At 44.8% G+C, this 13,206-nt stretch overlaps 1 protein-coding gene across 1 annotated transcript in view; it reads left to right on the top strand.

Moving 5' to 3' along the window:
• The window catches only part of LOC308325209 (low-density lipoprotein receptor-related protein 8-like), a gene marked incomplete at its 5' end in the record, with an annotated part of 92,248 nt that overhangs the window by 54,979 nt on the left and 24,063 nt on the right, over nt 1-13,206 (top strand). The window contains 5 exons of the mRNA XM_080777651.1: nt 5,288-5,677; nt 8,383-8,505; nt 8,948-9,070; nt 12,031-12,150; nt 13,052-13,177. Coding sequence (XP_080633777.1) covers nt 5,288-5,677; nt 8,383-8,505; nt 8,948-9,070; nt 12,031-12,150; nt 13,052-13,177 — 882 coding nt within the window. The remainder of the gene's footprint in view (nt 1-5,287; nt 5,678-8,382; nt 8,506-8,947; nt 9,071-12,030; nt 12,151-13,051; nt 13,178-13,206) is intronic.

Below are 13,206 nucleotides of genomic sequence, written 5' to 3'. Positions count from 1 at the left end.
ATATATCAAATATCATGATGGGGCCTAATATTGCCACAGATATCGTATTGTGAGGTACCCATATCATTCCACCCATAATGTGTGTGCGTGCGTGTGTGCAAAAGGCTCTAAGAAATTACTCTCGGACATGCTCTCTCTGTTTCTCTCTTCTCTTCACTCTCTGCCTCTCAATCACACATTCTGTGGACCTCTACCTTTCTCTTATCTCTCTAGTCTTCGTGCATCCCTCTTTCTCTCATCTCCTCTCGACTTGCTTTTTCTCCTGCTCGCACTTTTATCTCATTTGTTCAGTCTGAGTCACCACTCTCACACACTCTCTCACACACTCTCTCTCACACACACACACACTCTCACACTCATGCCCGCGCAAAAGCATGCACCTGACCGTAGCAGTACATCTAATATAAGTAGAGAGACCAGTCCACTCTCCTCTCTGTGTGAAACAGTGGTTGCCGCGGGCAACCATCTACTATCATCAAAGTGACTTCTCTCCGGTCCAGATGGGGAGAGTCGGAGAGACAATTCAATTGGGTCACACAGCTAGCTCTTGACTGAATGACTGGACTGCAACTTCTCTATCATCTTTAACATATTTTGACCTGAGATCAGATTATAAAAATGTCTTCTAAATCCTGACAGTTTCCTGAAAAAGCTATGTTTCTATGTCAGTCGTTCTTCGATTTTTCAATAGCTAAAGCATAACATAATGCTAACACCAAAAGGGTTCCTGCCCAAAATGGGTTAACATATAAGTTGTCAAAGATCTTTTTCAGCAAAGAGAAGTATATAAGTGTAAGTGTGTGTGTGTGTGTGTGTGTGTGCGTGTGCGTGCCTGTTCTTTCTTGCATTTATCTATCGTCGATTGACTTTTTAACCATCTTTGGGTTCTGTTCCCAAAATTGGAATATTTTCCTGATATTCAATTATTCATATTCATTCAAATATATCTCATTGGAGTCTGAAATAATATAGTGATTTTGATGGTTCTCTGGGATGAGCGCCAGAAAACTAATTACGTCCTGCTCAATAGGGATGAACAATTTGGGAAAAATATCTCATTGTGATTTTTCAGACCAATATTTATTTGTTTGTTCAGTAACAGGAGTCTCCCCATATCTAGATGTTTTTATAAACAGAAAATACTTTTTCAAATTGGTTTAATGCAATCACGAGAGAGAACCCCACAAAGATAATGTGTGCGCTAGTGATCCAGTTCCAATTTTGTCTGCTAATTCTTTTGTTTGTTTGTTTCATAAGTTCCTGCTTAAAAATGTATTTTCTGTTTACTAAAGAGCTGAAGAGACGACTGTTACTGAACAAACTTTATAGAAGATTACTATGGGAATATATAGAGCTATTTAACAGTTATATGTTTTGCACCCCATCCGTCCGTCCGTGTGTGTGTCCGTCCGTCTGTGGACAGCTAATATCTGGCACCGTTTGCTCAATGGCAGCCAAACTCTGCACACACACTCCCTGGATGCCAGAGCTGAACCTCTGCTCCAAAGTTTTCACATTGGCCTGTTACAGTGCCACCAAGGGGGCACTTTTTGCAAAACATTTCTTGACTGCACAACTACAGATTTTGTCCAAACATCACGCAAATTGTCTTTCTATAACCATTCAACATAACAGGTCTTTACATTTTTTCAGACTACATCCTGATTGGCTAAGATTGGCTTCCAAAGTTCACAGTAGTGCTCTGTTTCAGACAAAATGCTGCAAATCATGAACACATTGTGTGATTTCCGTGAAATATAAATATTGCACATTCCCACTAGGCCGAGGAAGAAATGCCACTTGAACATTTTCATCTCAGCCTCATGGTGGCACTATAACTGGCCGATTCATGTTTTTACCTATAACTGCACTGATCTGTGTAAAACCTTGTATGCACACTCCCTAGAGGCCAAGGAAAAACCTTTGCCTGGAATTTTTCACGTCTGCTCTTTATAGCGCCACCAGGAGGCCGACATATGTAAAACACATTTTCTTATATTACACGCAAATCAGTACACATGATCTCCATAGTCATGTGATCAAGACGGGTTTGTTTGATTTCTCATTATTCCATCCTGATTGGCTAAGATTGGCTTTCAAAGTTTTTAGCCCGTTTTGTACCAGTTTTGTACAAAATGCCGCAACTCATCAACGCAGTGTCCAATTGTGGTGAAACTGTGCATGCATATTCCCACTAGGCTGAGGAAGAAATGCCACTTGACAGTTTTCAAATCATCCTCATGGTGGCGCTAGAACAGGCCAAGTCGTGTCTTCACATATAACTGCACCGATCTGCGTAAAACGTCGTATGCACACTCTCTACAGCGGCACCCCAAGGAAAATGATCTGGCCTGCCTTTTTCGAGCACCACCAGGAGGCCCATTTATGTGCAACATTTGTGTGTACCCCATAGCGATGGTTTGATTGGCTGAGCTCCCCATAGCGATTATTTGATTGGCTGAGCAATACACGTACTGAGGACAGAAAAGTGAGGACGCCAATCATGATTGGTCGCTGAGAAGTGAGGACACCAATTGTGATTGGCCGGAATGTGATGATGTTTGATGATAAGAGAGCCCCTCACTTTACATGGGTGTGATTTTTCTTTTTACTGGCTGCATGTTGCATTTTTTTCCTTTTCCCTTATAGTCTCCCTACTGCTACCGTGCTACCTTCTAACACTTACACTACAGGGTTAGAAGGAGTTCCAGGCAATTTCAGATATATAGGTAATCAGATATAGAGAAACTGTATTGCAGCCTTGCAGCTGCTGCACTGCAAAAAAGTTTGACTTTTCAATTCCATATGGGAATGCAAATTAAATGTTAAACTACAATATTGGCATGCATGTATGCATACTAACAGTAGGACTTGTCTTCCCTACACACTGCATGCCATATTGCATCATAAACAGGGATGGCGGTGGATCAGCGGTAGTGTGGCCGAAAGGGAACCGCAGGGTTTCCAGTTCGAACCTGGGCTCCCCCATACGCAATTACGCACCATGCACACTAACTATATCATTCAACTCGTGCCCCAAGAGCCTAGATGGAAAATGTTAAATTAAAGTTATTAAAGTTCGCTACGTAAAATGTTTATTCCCACAATTGAGCCGGCATCTCAACCGAATGTGTTTAACATGGTGCATATGCAGCCTTATCTGACCTTATTATCCCAAGTCTTTTTTAAATTAATTTACCTAGAACCGCGAATGACAGTCTTAGACTGAGCACTCTGTGTTTTACTAATGGCCTTCCCCTTGTGTGATAATATGCATACTGTACGCACGTTTGTTGGATCTCATTAATAATTTAGCACCTTATTAGTATAGAGTGAGGCTAGAAGCATCATGGCATGGAGTGGGATGTCATAATAAAACAGCATTTTCAGATGGAACTCAGTTAATAATATATTGATGATGATATTTTAGCCTTTAGCCGAGCTGAATGTTTGTTTTTTTGCGTTTCTCTTCTGCAATGTTAGAATAGTAAATAATGTGGTTGTGATAAGTCTTGTCTAGTGTCTACTCTATCCTAACCGGAATGAATTAATTCATTAAGCACTGCTGCGTGTAATGAAAAAAAAAAAGGTATAGCGAATTAAACATATGCTGCAATTAAGTAGAATGCTAATCACGACAATCTGTTCTGACATTCACTAGCTGGGGAAGTGTTCACCCAGTTAAGCTCAACGTGTGGTGATATTAATTAGATATTTTGCTGTGCTTCTGGATTCCCCTTTAGCATGCTCTTTGATACGCACGCACACACACACACACACACACACACACACACAGTACACACACATTCTTTTTCTTTTCTTTTTTCCTTTTTTGCTGTCATTGACACGCTACAGTACATTGTGTTCTATATATTATGCCAGGAAAGTATTTCATGAGCTCAGTACGCACTCAAACCACTCAACATTCATTATGAAACGTCGAAAGTACACCAGTTTCTCTTCTTGTTCCTGAGAAGTTGGCTTTGGGGAGATGCAAGGCTTTCGCAGATCATTGCTGATCCGCTTGCCCATTTATGCATGCTGATTCAGCGTGTAAACATCTAAAACGGCAACCACCCCCTTCCTGTAGCTAGCCCTGAGATGCTAAAGACAAGGGCAACGGCGTGCGGTTTGCATGAACTGTATGAATATCTAAGCACTGGTGTCTATCCCAGCTCTGACTTTTATGCTCAGTGAGGCCGGCTTCTTGCCGACTGGCTGATTTTTAAGTTGAGTAATAAACAAAATATATGTAGAGAAGGCTTGTAGAAAGATCCAAAAGCTTGCGAGTTTATACATTACAGATTGCGGGCTTTAGGGTTAGAGTTATACAGTTTTCTGTGCCCTAGTTTTATTATTTTCCTGCTTTTAACTTTGTTCTTGTACTGCTCTTAAACTGTACGGCGACCTTGAGTGCCTTGAAAGGCGCCTTATAAATAAAATGTATTATTATTATTATTATTATTATTATACAGTTTTCGACATTCACAAAATCGCCATCCTAAAATGTTGATTTCCTCACAAGTATGGTAATACAAAATAGTGTGTGGGTGTGACAGAAACTGGGATTTACATCTTGTTTACATCTGCTCAACCGCGAGTGTGGATCCCTTGAAAGGAGAGGATTAAATGGCGTGAAAGTGATGCAGTGCACTCAGTTCCCACCCAGATTAAATATTCATAAAGGTAAGGTGAACCATGTGGTCAAGAGCACATTGTATCATGCCCCTGAAGTGCACAGCGGTGGAAGTGCCACTTGATATGGATAGCCTGCCGGGTCTCCGAGGATCCTTCAAAAGACGTATTAAAAAGTCTTCAAATCATGCTTCAGTGGTTAGAATGCCAGAGACACAAATAAAATTAAGGATTTATTCCTCTTACATTGAATTTGTCCTTTTTTGTCATTGATAAATTGGTCTCACTTGTACTGCAGATAATTCTTTGCAGAGAGAAAAAGGAAAAGCCATTTATGAGAATAGACTGGCAGTCAACAATGCATGACAGCTACAATGAGGGGGCTTTACTGGCTCCTTCGATCTAAAAAAGTTCTGTTTATAAACTTTTTGGCAAACAAACAAACAAACAAACACTAGAACTCATTTTGTGATTTATCTGTGGATTAGTATAATTATTTCAGCTAGAGATTGAATCTTGGCATCAAAAAACCTCATTCATAATTATTCAGCATTGGGAAGATTGTTTAGATTTATTTTCTAGGTCACTGGAGTTATTCTGTTTGTTTCTCTCTCTGTGCTCCCTCCCTCCCTCCCTCATTCCCTCCCTCCAGATGACAAGGCGTGCCCCAGCGGGGAGTTCATGTGTGCCAACCGAAAGTGCCTCGGCTACGTCTACGTGTGCGATGGCGATAACGATTGCGGCGACGGCAGCGACGAGCTCAAGTGCTCCTCCACGGCAACCTGTGGGCCCAACCACTTCCGCTGCAACACCTCCGAGTGCGTGCCCCTCATGTGGAGCTGCGACGGGGACCCCGACTGCGCTGACGGCTCAGACGAGGGGCTGGACCGATGTGGCGGCGATGGAGTCCCGTACCCTCCCCCCCGCCGGGCTAACTGCACCTCGGAGGAGTTCCGCTGTGCCAACGGCGAATGCGTTCGACTGACCTGGAAGTGTGACGGCGACCCTGACTGCAAGGACAAATCGGACGAGGCTGACTGCCGTGAGTTTGACTGATGGCTGTAATATGCTCTTATACGTAGTTAAACAATACCTTGGCCACTGCCAAAACCACCGATCGCCGTTGGCAGGCGACCTTGTCTGCGTCGGTGCACTGCACAGACGCCTTAAGACAAGCGTCTGTTGATGGTTTCGGCTCTGAAAACAACAAAACCATGTGGTGTCTTGTCTCATACCTGTCAGAAGTTTATTTTTATTTATTTTTATCCCACGATTTTGTAACCCATTTTTCACCCCTGGCCTGTGTCAATTATCGAATGTGATCCTGTTCTCTACACACCCTCTGCCAACCTGGGGAGAGCAACAGACTTGAACTCATGCTTCCTTCATGCATGAGTGTCCAAGTTGCTCCTTGGACGTAGTGTGTGGAAGGAATACGTTATTCTAACCAGTTCCTTTCCCCTCCATCAGGCGCCCCGGCTGGCCAGGGGGAGGCAGTTTAGAGACCAGGATTACGGCATGTTTTTTGTGAGGGTACCTACCCTAGAAGTTGTTTTAAGCAAGACGGAGTGTCCTGTCATTGCCCTGACGTGACGAAAAAAGTGTCCATCTTTTTCGTAACAGTTTGACTGCGGAATTAATTCATCACAATGCTCTGTTGACTGCCTAGATTTCACTAACCTTTGAAGAACCACCACGCCGACGTCATCGTTCCTTTTCATGAAAATCCGCTTTAAAATGGTGTGATCCTTTGTCGTACTGTTGAAAAATAATCCAAAGTGGCGATCAACAACACGAGCGGAAGAGGAAGCGCAATTTCCCAGAACCCTTTGCATGCCATACGTCATCCGAACGCATCACCTATCCCTCTCTGTCCGATGGAAACCCCGTCTAAAAATGTGAATGAAACAATGAAAACGTAACTCGTGAATGGGAGGGAAAGTGTTTTACATCAACCCAGCTCTTCACCATGGAGATGACATCTGAGAGCTTGTCTGTTCAAAAGACGTCTCCTGACACTTTTCCACACACTTTTATTCTCTCTCCCCCACAGAAATAAATAGCAGATCTACATGGTCACAATGTGTTGCGATTTATTTAAATGAGGGCATTAAAATATTTATAAAGAAACATAAAAGACTGAGATAGACAAAGATCACACAAATGGCAAACACAGAAGTAATTACGTTGGAGATCAGTTTAATTTCAGAGTATGTCTATATGCACACTCTGACGATGTGTCTCCTCGACAGGGGACCAGATACAGAAACGGCAAACATCATCTACCTCCACCTCTGCTGGGCTGTGTCACTGTGTCACAGCATTTCAAACATCATCTTCCTCCACCTCTGCTGGGCTGTGTCACTGTGTCACAGCATTTCAAACATCATCTTCCTCCACCTCTGCTGGACTGTGCCATAGCATTTCCTCGCCGGAGTCGCCGGCAGACGTTGGGGTGGAAGTGAGAGGGGAATGTTGTTTCTGCTGATGGACAGTTTAGACACCCCTTTAGAAGACTGTGGATAAAACAGGCTTTCCTATTAGTCGGTGAAGGCGCAAGCCCTCTGGCGCATGTGGCTCACAAAAGCCCAGAGTGTGATAGTCCCTCTATTCATTATCGAGATGTGCAGCGCACACATCAAACCCACCCCGCTGCCTCTGCTGTGTCATAAACGCCAGTTACTGGTCGATTGATTGTTGCGATCCTCGGCCAATTCTCTGCCGGCCAAACAAGGGATTGTCGGCGACTCGAGGCGGCATTTGTCCAGAGGTTGCTCGGCAACCCTTTGCTTGTCCTTGAGAGTGCATTTAAAGGCCCTTGAATAATAGCTAATAATATTGGCTCTGACAGCGCGGGTGAGTGTAGGGTGTACAGTAGCTTATTTTTTTGTGGTCATTAGCGAAAAATTTGTTCAGACCTGACTATAAACTCACAACAACATTCATATTACTTTGCTAGATTCGGTCCATGTAACTGTCTCCCTGTACAGAGCTCTAGCTCATTGGCCTAATTACATCTGCAGCTCTCAGATTGATATCCAAGATGAAGGACAAGGCTCTGCTAAGGGAGATAGATAATCACTCTGTCTCTCTGTGTGTGTGTGTGTGTGTGTGTGTGTGTGTGTGTGTGTGTGTGTGTGTGTGTGTGTGTGTGTGTGTGTGTGTGTGTGTGTGTGTGTGTGTGTGTGTGTGTGCGCGCGCGCGTGCCCGTCCGTCCGTACGTACGTACTCGCGTCTGGAGCCCCATTCCCCATTCCTCTGTCCTGTTCGTCTCCTGATAACACTAAATCATATCTCCTCCGCTCCATATATATTGCTTTTTAGTGTGGTTTTTAAGGGGAGTTTCATAAGCATGTGGGGGCCCATTGATCAAAAGCTTGCCTGTGACTGGGATATAAATGCAAACGGAAGGGCGGATGGCTCCGTCCGGCCTCCATCTTGGGGTTAGGATATTGAAAATCATTCATCACAGACCCACAGGTTAACTGCCTATGCTCTAGACTGCCCCCGCTCCTGCGGTGGATTGATTGGTCTTATTATGTTGCCTGAATGTGTGCTGCACGGTGAACCGAAAATGTTGTCACAGCCTCGACCTCAAAAGTCTTCACAAGTCTTCTTGTTAAGGTGACTTATTTTCTTTTTTGTAAAGTCCATTTTGTGTGTGTGTGTGTGTGTGTGTGTGTGTGGGGGGGGGGTGTGGTGTGGTGTGGTGTGTGTGTGTGTGTGTGTGTGTGTGTACACACACAGCCCTAGTGACATGTCGTCCAGATGAGTTCCAGTGCGGTGACGGTTCATGTATTCACGGTACCAAGCAGTGCAACAAGGTGCATGACTGTGTTGACCACAGCGACGAGGCCGGCTGCGTCAACGGTGGGTTCACCTGTCCATCGGTCTGTCTCTGTACTGTACTGTATGCTCGGTTTGTCTTAAACCTGTACAGCTTGTGTTGTTTTTAACATGCTATATAAATAAAGTTTGATTTGATTTGTATGCCTGTAGCCTGGAATCCAGACTCATTCGTCTGTCTGTCTGAATTTGCCTTGACTGATAAAAGGAATAAACCCTAAATTAACTCTAAATTAACTCTTCATAATTAAGGCAGTTGTATTTGTGGCTTTACATTTCTTTTACTTTACATTGTCATGTAGTTTGATTATCGTAATATTGTGACATACTGTAGCTTAAATGCAGTCATTTCCTGGACTTAAAGGCTGCAAAATGCAGGGGTTTTGATTAGAAGTTCAACAATAAGAAACTAAAAGTAGTTTTAACACATCTATATTCAAATTTGTCCTTTTCATTTAAATGACAGCCACCAAATGTGAGGGACCCCTGAAGTTCTTGTGTAAGAATGGAGAGTGCATTGACAGTGCCAAAGTTTGTGACTCCAACAAAGACTGCAAGGACCGCTCGGATGAACCCAAGAAGGAGTGTGGTGAGAACACATGCACACATGCACGCATGCAAAACATACACACGCGCACGTGTGTGATTCATTCACTTGAAAATATTTTTTTGTTTGTGACACAAGGCAGATTTTTCAAATTACTAGTAGACTAGTCTGGACAACAATAGGTTGGGAGTCTTGGGACTAGTCTGGACAACAATAGGTTGGGAGTCTTGGGACTGTAGTCTGCAGGTTGAGAATGTGCTGCGGAAGCAGAAGAGTTAACGCCCACAGGTGCATACCCAGATGCTTAATTACATTCTTAATTTCAGTGGCGGTGGTTCCTGGAAATATAACAGTGGCATGAAGAGCTGCTGGGTGGCACGTCACAGAGTGCCAGCCCACGTCTAGCACCCGCAAGTGTTGGGTTGGACATGGGGCGTTTTGCTGCTCACCGGCACGTTAGTCTCAGCTGCGCTGTGCTGTGCCATTACTTAATGTATACGCAACAGCTACTAATCCTTTGCCACAGTCCTTTGTAGCGTTACGGGGAGAGCGATCATGTTGCGTACCGTAAGAAACATTTAAGCTCTCTGAAAGCAACGCGCTCATGTTCACAATAATCAAATGTGACTGCACCCTCCACCCCCTCTATTAATGTGCATTTCAAAGGGCTGGAGAGGCTGTCAGACATTAAAGGCGGCTTCTGTTGATCAGAGAAACGAAAGCCGCTGTTACTCATCAAAGGACAAGGCAGTGGCACGCTGCTGCATAATGCTTTCTCTCCATCTCTTCCTGATAACATCCTGATTGTTAACTCTGGGAGTACAGATGGAACCAAGTGGTTCTCTCTCTCCCTTTCTCTCTTCCTCTCTCTCTCTTTCTCTCCCCATCTCATTTTCAGCTCTTTAGTACCTCTCCCAGAGAGAGTGCATGCGGGGGGAGTGAGCGAGGAAAGGTTGTTAATACCTGTCTGGAGTATTAACAACCCGTTCAGGCCCATCTGGGTACTTTTTCTTTACACACTCTCTCTAGGTTGTCCTCGGGCAAGCCCTCCTGCAGCATCTCCAGTCATGTCAGGCCGCCAGGACATCTGTATGTGTAGCATGCTGTACGCTCTGAGTTTAATTAACGCTGAGCAGTCGAATACCCCCCCCCCCGCCCAGTGAGGTGGGCGTGCCGTTACACTGAGCCCCAGGCACTATTCACTTAACCTGGTTTTGACGTGGAGCTCTGAGTGTCGCACTTTAGTAACCGAGTTAAATCAAAGCCACAATCCATGACATTTTAATGACGTTTAATGCAATATACAGTAACTGGGCACATCTGAGGTGGACTCGCTTCTCTTTCATTGGGAAGTGTAGACATTGGTGACGGGTAGGACATATACTGGCTGGTAGCCCTGCCCAAAGCTCGTAATCCCATCACATGTCTCCTGGTAGCCCTGCCCAAAGCTCGTAATCCCATCACATGTCTCCTGGCCAAGGGGTGAATCCCTCTCATATATTTAGTTTCCCACCTAACACTTCCCTCTCACACACACTGTGTGTGTGTGTGTGTGTGTGTGTGTGTGTGTGTGTGTGTGTGAGAGAGAGAGAGGTGTTAGGTGGGGTGTCATGTGGGATGGGGGCTGGTGTCTGCTTGCGGTGTAGACTGACCTCGGCCTGACATGAAAATGAAGAGGGGAGCAGGAACCTCCAGGAAAGGCTCCCTTCCTCTCTTTCTCTCTCTCCCTCTCCCCTTTCTTTTCTCCTTGAACGCTGCTCTTCTGATCAGCGCAGAGGTTTTCAGCTCATTAAAAGTGTGTTGAAAGAAACCAGCTCATCGCCACACTCACTCAACCCTGCGCTCGCAAGATGCTCACCGAGCCGAGCAAGCACAGCAAAACACGCACACACGCACGCACACACACACACACACACACACACACACACACACACACACACACGCATATACTGTACTATTCATTTATATGTCCCTTCTCTGACTGTACACTAAAGCATCCTGGATTCAGGATAATGGGATTGCATTTACCGCCTCAGCCTTGCGTCAGGGAAAATCAAGGCACTGTACGCACTGTAGTTATCAGTGCTCTAAGTGTTGACCGAGCATTGCTGTGCTAGCGCGCCCAGCACACTAGCATTCATTTTTTAACAGGCTTCGCTACGGGTGAAAACAGGCGAAACAGGCGATGCGTTAACGGGTGGAAATGGGCGAGATGAACAGAGAGGGCATGAAGGGAACGAGTAGAGGGAAATGTCATGTTCATTTATTTACCCATGAGAGTCAAGACATCACCTCTAAATCATGTCTGCCCTTGGAAGCTGTCTGGAAAGATGTTGTGAGCTTCCACGCAACTGTCTTTCCAGGGGGCTCTCTGTCACCCAAATGACCACTTTGAGGAAATGGGAAGGAGACCTTAAACTAAACAATAGCCTTCCTTGGCCTGCAGTTAATTCTGCCAAAGGCCTTAATGGTGGATCCTGTGATGTTGCTAGCGTGCACGTCGCCTGGCCAGAGTGGAATGGTGGAAGCTAATACAGGGTTAGATATGTCTGGGGTATAGTGGGGAATCCGCCATTCGTTTATACTTCCCAAGGCTCTGGTTTTGTTCCCCTTCATTTTTGCCTCTACACCAAATCTCTTGGCCAAAATAGCTGATCTGAGGAGCTTGTAGATGTTCTATGTTTGCTTATTTTTGCGATTATTGTTATGACATACCCAGAATAGGGATACTAGAAGTAAATATAATAGGATGATTGTTTGATTCATAGATAAGTAAAATAAAATCCAAAACAACTAAAGGCAGGGAGGGGAGTGTTTCATTTAACCCTCTTCTCTCTCTCTCTCTCTCTCTCTCTCTCTCTCTCTCTCTCTCTCTCTCTCTCTGTGTCTCTGTCTGCCTCTCTCCGTCTGCCTCTCTCTCTCTCTCTCTCTCTCTCTCTCTCTCTCTCGCTCTCTCTCTCTCTCTCTCTCTCTCTCTCTCTCTCTCTCTCTCTCTCTGTCAGGGTTGAATGAATGCCTGATCAACAACGGCGGCTGTTCCCACATCTGCATCGACCGACCCATCGGCTTTGAGTGCCAGTGTCCCACCGGCTACCAGCTGCTGGATAAGAAAACATGTGGCGGTGAGTGAACCGATAAACTGTACACACCCATAGTGTTATGCATTTTGTGTGTGTGTGGAGGGGGGGGTGTCCTGCGTGCGTGTCACCAAACAGACAAGAAAGGACATCTTCTGTGTCCATTGTGTCCGCCTGGCACCATGGAGACTGTCGTTCGATTCCTACAAGGTGACATCGCTTACTGCCATTGGCAAACAATACCTCCACCAACCACACACACACACACACACACACACACACACACACAGACAGATTGCCTGACCTTCACAGTGTCTTGTAGAAGGATGCTGTTAAATACTTTAACAAAGAAACGCAAGCAGTGCCAAAGCCTGCTGGGGGGCCTGAGCCTTTTTATTTTTGTCACTCTGAACAGCAACTTTTTAATGACCATTTTGCGGACCAGACTTTTTAATGACCGGCACTGCAGTTGCGGCCCTGGTCATTAAAAATTATCCATATTTAATTCAACCATTATTCTCCTGACAAAATGTCTAAGTCATTTAAAGGTGAAACTGCTTTTGGCACAACTGCCCTGACGGTGAAAGGGTCGGTCGGTCGGTCTGTCTGTCGGAAGACGGACGGACGGAGGGATGGACACTCGGACAGACATTGTTTTTTAATGTATCCTCATTTGTGTGGAGAATATCTGTCCTTCCTTCTGACACACTCTTTTATGTACCGCACAGCGCACACTCTCTGAGTTAACTTAAAACTCTGAATTTACTGTGTGCTAATTGTAATTTGCAATAGCCTAGTGTGCAATTCTCATGTCTCACTCTCAGGGGTATTTTTTTGGTATTGAATGACAGCTAATTCCGTGAGATTATAGAGATTGTGTCTTATCTAGACGCCTTTCTCCTTTCCCCTGCTATATGATATGTGGTCTTCCCTCTGGTGTCTCCAGACATTGATGAGTGCCAGAACCCAGATGCTTGCAGCCAGATCTGCATCAACTACAAGGGAGACTTCAAGTGCGAGTGCTATGAAGGTTATGAAATGGATCCTGTATCCAAGACCTGCAAGGCAGAAGGCAAGTAGCACTATAAACCATCAACAAAA

Source organism: Protomyctophum bolini (genome assembly GCF_963924005.1).
Source record: "Protomyctophum bolini genome assembly, chromosome: 12".
NCBI classification, from domain to species: Eukaryota; Metazoa; Chordata; class Actinopteri; order Myctophiformes; family Myctophidae; genus Protomyctophum; species Protomyctophum bolini.
This window is presented reverse-complemented; position numbering and strand designations above follow the sequence as displayed.